At 40.6% G+C, this 7,226-nt stretch overlaps 1 protein-coding gene across 1 annotated transcript; it reads right to left on the bottom strand.

The window, feature by feature from the left end:
• Positions 1 to 4,115: 4,115 nt before the first annotated feature.
• ran (RAN, member RAS oncogene family) lies at positions 4,116 to 6,838 on the bottom strand. Its single transcript, XM_006781366.3, has 7 exons — positions 6,693 to 6,838; positions 5,755 to 5,812; positions 5,527 to 5,611; positions 5,182 to 5,307; positions 4,888 to 5,075; positions 4,623 to 4,793; positions 4,116 to 4,505 (listed from the first exon to the last, which is right to left on the bottom strand). The coding sequence occupies exons 2-7, from the start codon at positions 5,785 to 5,787 to the stop codon at positions 4,461 to 4,463; spliced, it is 648 nt and encodes a 215-aa protein (XP_006781429.1). The 5' UTR covers positions 5,788 to 5,812; positions 6,693 to 6,838; the 3' UTR covers positions 4,116 to 4,460.
• Between the last annotated feature and the right edge of the window lie 388 nt (positions 6,839 to 7,226).

Genomic DNA, 7,226 nt, shown 5'->3' with positions numbered 1-7,226 from the left:
AGCAAAGCACTCAACTTAAATTAAAACCAATTAAGACGTGTTTACATATATTAATCAGGTCTATCTTTGCTGTGTCTTTTCTTTTTTTATTTCAGCACATGGATCATATTGTCATGCCAGTATGTTTACACTGTATTTACATGTCACACCTCAAGGTCAGAGTTTAAAGAGTTATGAGAGTTAATGAGTTTTGAAGAGGAAAACAGCATGACTGATATGGTGGCCTGCAGCATCACTGGAGAATTCACCACCTTACTCTTTACAGCAAAGTCTTTACTGCTGCCCTCTATTCATTTGCGGTTTGGGATATTTTGCCTTAACCATGGAGGGCACTATAAATAAAACATCACCTTTTATCCCCCCTTAGAAAGCCTTGGAGAGAGCTGAAGACAATTTAATTTTAAAGTAAGCTCATGTTAAAGCAAGTGATCAAGCATACTTATTTATGTATTTATTTTTAATTGCGGTGTATGATACTCCCAGTTGCACAAGTGACCCAGGACAGTAAAATATAAATTATAAACTAAATCATAAACACTGTTTATCCCATCGAATGTAGAAAAAACTCCCATGGTTGTTTACAGGCTTTTATTATTAAGGGGGACTCATAATATGATCTCTCAGGTAAATTATCTTATTTAGACCATACGTTTTATTGATTGGGTCACTTTACTGTGAAATATAATATTCCCTATTGGAAATGACAAATCTCGCGGTTTTAACGCAAAGTAAATGTAGCACGAAGGGTTACCACGCTGACTGAGGGCATTACAGCAGCGTTATGGGGGTGGTGGTGCATGAAAAGCGAGATCGAACTACCAGCTGTGTGTGTGTGTGTGTGTGTGTGTGTGTGTGTGTGTGTGTGTGTGTTAATAACAATCAATCAGATCATGGTTACGGAGGTTTTAAGTCAGCCAACCAGAGGAAAGGAGCAAACACCTATCTTCCTAAACTCGGGCATCTCTATCTTGTTATAATGACTGCATATTTTAGTGCAATACGTGTACTCGTATTTTCACATGTGCAGTGTGTTCCGCAGCCAGCAGCAGTAAACATGAATGCAGGCCTAATGTTACAGCTGGGTGTCAGGGATCAAAATCACACTCTCCTCTCTCCCACCGTCACCTAACGCATCGTGATCATTTCCTCCCAGCTAAGCCGATAAAGAAGAGTTTTATTACAGCTTGTAACCAACTGTTGAGAACTGGATATAGATGTCTGTTTCCTCATTTGCGGTTTTCTTCTTCACTACGCTTTCAACACACAACGACTAAATTGTGAAACGTAAAGTGGGACCCGAGTCTGAATCAGAACATATGGCGCTGCGTGGAGGGTGAATGATGTTGCACCCAGATCCGTGTAGTAACCGGCACACGTCACAGTGAAGGTGCATCAGAAATCTATTACATAACCCTACAGGGCGCGTTCACTGTGCTCTCAATTTAAAAAGCAGGGGGGAAAGGGAAAAGCACGAGTGACACCTAGTGGCCACGAGCTTAAGATGAAACCCTCCATCGCTGGCATCATCTTGTGTGAGTTTTCATAAAAGCACACGTGCGTCCAGTGAAGGATCTGGGACTCAGGTAGCTACTTTATGACTGTAAATGATAACAATGCGTTCAGTCTCCTTCCACTCACACATTTCTTTTGGCTACTCCACTGATCTCTGAGCCTCACTGTGCAGAGGCAGAGTGATGTTATAAGATTCATTTTTTTGTTCTGCTGTCTCTGAACACACCTTGCGAGTTGAAGACATGTCCCATCAAGCATGGCTGGTAGCATTAAAATGAGCTCCAGTGCCAATCGTAGCAAATTATAGGAGGGTGCGATGTGGAAACTTGAAGACTGCGCTGCACAAACATGCTCAGTAGTGCCACTTGGAAAAATTAAGGTTTAGCGTTTTGTTCAAATAGATATGAGCATGTCAGCGGAAGAAGCCACAGGCTCCGACATGTGCCTTGTAGTGATTACATTTTGAAATTGTGTGTTCATGTTATTTATTCTGCAGATAAGGAGGATTGGCAGATGCCTTTTTCTGGAACTTATGCATGAGTAATTTAATAATCTATAGCACTTTTTAAGTGCTTCAGTTTCAGTAAAATGACAATTTAAAGTGTACATACTCTGTTAAGCATACACTCTTACATTTAGAGCTCCAATGAGAAAGCCACTGCTGACCAAAAAGAGCACAAAGTGCTGTCTCAGATTTGTCAAAGACATCTTGATGATCCTCAAGACTTTATGGAAAATATTCTGTGGACCGATGAGATAAAAGCTGAACTTTTTGCATCTTATTACATCTGCTGTAAAACTAACACAGCATTTCATAAAAAAGATCACATCAAGAGTCAAACATGGTGGTGGTAGTTTGATGATCTGTGGCTGCTTTGCTGCTTCAGCACCTGGATGACTTGCCGTAAGTGATGGAACCATGAATTCTGCTTCCTATCAAAAAATCCTGAAAGAAAATGTTCGGCCATCAGTTTATGCTCTGAAGCTCAAGCGCACTTGATTTAAGCAGCAGAAACAGACCAAGTCCACCTCAGAATGGCTTAAAAAACAAGTAGATGATTATGGTGCGGCTAAAGCAAACTCACTGAGATGCTTTGGCGTGACTTGAAACAGGCCTTTCAGGCTTTAAAACACTCCAGTGTGGCTGAAATAAAACCATTGTGCAAAGAGTGGACCATAACTCCTCCACAGCGATGTGAAAGCCTCATTATCAGTTATCACAAACACTTGACTGCAGTTCTTGCTCCTGAGATTGGCACAACCAGTTATTAGGTTTAGGGGTGCTGCTTTTTCACACAGGATCCTGTAGGCTTGGATAACATTTTCTCTGACGAAATCAACGATTAAAGCTGCATTTTGTATTTGCATTTTGACCGTGTCCACTAGATCTTACTTCATTTTGTATTTACATGGGCTATCTTTGTCTAATACTAAAATTTGTTAGATAATCTGAAACATGTGTGACATATATGCTAAAATACTAAGAAACTGGGAAGAGCAAATACTTTTTCACAGCACTGTTGAACATACTTCCATGCAAACATGGTGTAAACTAGGGCAAAAATAAGGAACAAATTATTGAGAAGCTTATCTATAACACAGAATACTGATTCAGAAATCTACTCTTGATTTCTTTGACCTGCTCTTTTTCCAGGTTGGGATGATTTCACATCATCTGTTCAAAAGGCAACTTGCTAAGGAACATTTAACCAAAATATTAGTGGCAATATATGTGTATGTATTTGACCCTGTATTGCAGTAAATTCAAAATAAATTCTCACTCACGCACCCAATTCTTGTTTTGTTAAGTCATTAAAGATGAACATTCACTCTATCCAAAAAAGGACTGGTCAAAGAAGTCATTAAAACCCCAAATTGCCATGACATTCATGCCCATGCCTTAGATCTTTTTGGCTATATCAAGCGTTATACTAAGTTATATTTTAAAGTGAAATCTGAAGCCAATGAAACACAGTCAATAGCCAGCTTTTTGCATTCTTAAACTCAAGATTCATCTAACTGGAAACAACGTTATCTGACACAAATATTTAAAGTATTTGGCGCCTTTCAAAGCTTTGAAGGAGCAGGTTTTTTTCCCCATAATGCCCTACAGTCTGCATGTTTTATCAATTTAATGGCACACTCTTAAGATTAAATGGTTTGCATGTCTTCTTTAGCTGTACTTGAAAGCAAAGCATTCATTATTACCACACTTTGTAAAGGCTCACCAAGACAGGTTATCATTGTCTACCTCAGGTTTCCATGTATCTGCTTGATTCCAACAGTAGTAATTAGTAAGTTTGGACAAATGTCAGTATAGCATTATCTAGTTGTATTTGACCTACTGTGGGCAATGTTGCAGACTAAGCTATGGCATGAGACTTATTCCATATGAAACATTTACTGGTGACAGCAGGAGAGCACAAAAGTAAATGCTGAATTTTATTAGTTTCTTATAGCCATTTGAGTTTCAGGAACCTGTATTGTGCATTAACTCATCCTCACCAAGATGTTTAAATATGCTAGAGCCACTTTAACTACGAGGCGCTCCCTGTGACCTGAAGTCGTTGGCGTGCAGGCAAATCACAACAAACACGGCCGTGTTATACCGAGAATGTTTTTATTCAAAGTTTACTCCCCTTAGTGCTTCCAGTACACCGTACAACAGCATTATGTGAGCTGGGTAAGTGCAATGGAGGGTGCTCAACGATGAAGAGTAGCACGTTGCCATGCCAACAACAACACTAGGGTGGGTGTGTGTCATACAGTGAAATTAGAACCACAACTTTTCCACCAAGTTTTTTTCTTTTTTACTTAAGTTTTAAAACAAAAAAAAGAATTCAAAAATAAAAAAAATCTGAAAAGGGATTTTACAGTAAGGGGGCAAAACTCCAACGACTTCCTGTCCACAGGTGGGGGAGGAGGGAGGGACAAATCTAGGTAACAGGTTAGAGGTCATCTTCTTCATCTGGGAGTGCTGTTTGTGATGCAACCTGGATATGGAAGAACAAAGTCATGTTTCAGATTGTTCCACATATAGAAGATGCGCAAGTAAAATTGACAATATATTCATCCAAATCAGACAAATGAGTCTGTACAGTGATACTCACTTGAAGCTCTTCCTCATACTTAGCAGCAAGGGATGGGTCCATCTGGACCTCTGGGGGAGCAAGGGCAGGCATTGCCACAAACTCCAGGTTGGGATCACCGATCAACTTCCTTGCTAACCACAGGAAAGGCTTCTCAAAGTTGTAGTTACTTTTGGCAGAAATGTCGTAGTACTGCGGGTAGAACAATTTGCAGCAGTTAGAAATGACAAAACTCAAAAGTCTATTCTACAATTCAAAAACACACATTTTTGCAAGCAGTTATTACCTGCAGGTTCTTCTTGCGGTGAAACACAATGCTCTTGGCTTTGACTTTCCTGTCTTTGATGTCCACTTTGTTGCCGCAAAGAACAATGGGAATGTTCTCACAGACACGGACCAGGTCACGATGCCAGTTGGGCACGTTCTTATAGGTGACTCGAGAAGTGACGTCGAACATGATGATAGCACACTGAGCTGTTGAGGAAGCAAGAAAGCATTAATGTATTGTTCAGCTAAAGCCAAGGTACATGAATTTTAAAAACGTGACACTTGAGCAGCATGCGAAGGATGCGAGGAGCACCTTGAATGTAGTAGCCATCTCTCAGGCCTCCAAACTTCTCCTGACCAGCTGTGTCCCACACATTATACTTGATCGCTCCTCTGTTGGTGTGGAAAATCAGTGGGTGCACCTCTACTCCAAGAGTAGCTGAAATTTTAAGCAAAGACATAATGAATAAGGAGAATGAAGGTGTAAATGGTGATGAAGACAGTCGTATTTTATCTGAGATAAAGGCCATGCAGGACATGTTGCTCCCAGTAGTTCCATTTAACATCTTACATCCTGCTTTCAAATCTATTACCACATCTTTAACTCATCCAGACTAAAAGAATGAGCTGATTTCCTTCCTGGAAAGCAAGTACTTACCAACATATTTCTTCTCAAACTCTCCTGTGATATGCCTCTTCACGAAAGTAGTTTTCCCGGTGCCTCCATCTCCTACTAACACCAACTGCGATGCAGAACGTACAGTTAGTCTAGACTGGTTGGTACTGGTTCACCACACTGACCGTTGTTAGCACAGATAGCGATGCTTCATTTAGTTAAAAGGCTGAGAAATGGAACATCAATTTATGTTAGATAGCAAGCACTTACCTTAAACACCGCCACCGGAACACACTGTGCCATTGAGTCCGCCGTGGTTGCGACTTTTCTGTTAAACAAAACGAGGCGGGATGGTTGATTAGCACGTTATCCGTCAACACTAACTAGCAGTGCTAGCAACTACTTTAAATGGCATTTCAAGAAGACAAAATATGACATCAGCTATGATTTGTTGAGATGTTATTTTGGTCCTTTGAGCAGTTTTCTACGATTTTATCGTTTAGCTAAACTCCATAGCTTGTTACATAGCCATAACTTCTAGCATTTTCCATCCAAGCTAACGTTCACACACACGTAACGAGTAAACGTGTAACGGTGCAGCTATGTTGTGAAAAAAGGTTTAATTCAAGTTGTGTGTTCAATGTGTATTTGCGTTCAATCGAAAATTCGAAAGCGCGCTTCTAAATGCGTATTTCAATACCAACGGCTGCTAGCTAGGAAAGCTAAAAACGTTAGAGTGAGTGCGCCACACGACGGGCGAGCGCACTTTTTCTTGTTCGACTGAAACAATCCGACTGGAAGCCCATCTAATGTGTTCCACGCTACACTCCAAGTCAAACCCAGCCTAAATAATTCCCTACACATAAATGCAACTCCACGCATCCACAATATATTTTGCCAAAATACTGAATATGTATTTACAGGAATCCGCGCGAGTCCCAAGAACAAAGCAGAAAAATGAGGGATAGCCGTGCATGCTAACCTGTTAGCTAGCACAGCATGGAAGCCATTCTTTTCATCGAGCTAACAGCTAGTTAGCCGCATAAGAAAAACCACCGGCCTTCCCCAGCTGCCCCATGCCTCACGTGGATACAGCTACAAAATCGCAAAGTTAAAGTTGCCAATTGTTTTAACTGACTTTTTATCCCAACGAATGCAAACTTGAAATATATGATAGCCCGCATTGTGAGAGGAATTCAGAGACTCACCGGTAACACTTCGAAGAGAGGAAAGAGTAAATGGCTGCGTTCGCGGGAGATTCAGCGTGGACTATGAGTCAGTTTCCGCCCTTATCATGTGACCCTCGCAGCGGCAAAAACGCATCATGAAGCAACACGGTCCTAACTGAACGTGATTCAGCATTCAGTCTTTATTTAAACACACTTATCCAACCCTAAAAGACATTCACATGTAGCTAGAAAAGCACAATTTCCAACTACAGACAAGCAGCTGAGGCTGGGCAGCTGGGTATGGTTACGAGCTGTTTATTTCTGAGGTAATTTGTTAAAAAAAAACACAGGATAGCAGCAACGTCATCGTTTCCTTGAACAACTTTTGGATGCACATGTGGCAGACAAAAGAGCCCAATACCCAAAATGTTTAGTGTTATCCTACTAAAAGCCAAAGATGCTTCGTAGGTCAGACCAAGTAATGTTGGTACACTTACCACGCAAAAGTCAGTGAATGAAAAGTTATTTTCTTTCTTTGTGTACTACAAAAATAATAATCAATATCTATAACTA

The sequence above is a fragment of the Neolamprologus brichardi genome, chromosome 2, assembly GCF_056152115.1.
Source record: "Neolamprologus brichardi isolate AB-2024 chromosome 2, ASM5615211v1, whole genome shotgun sequence".
Lineage (NCBI taxonomy): Eukaryota > Metazoa > Chordata > Actinopteri > Cichliformes > Cichlidae > Neolamprologus > Neolamprologus brichardi.
This window is presented reverse-complemented; position numbering and strand designations above follow the sequence as displayed.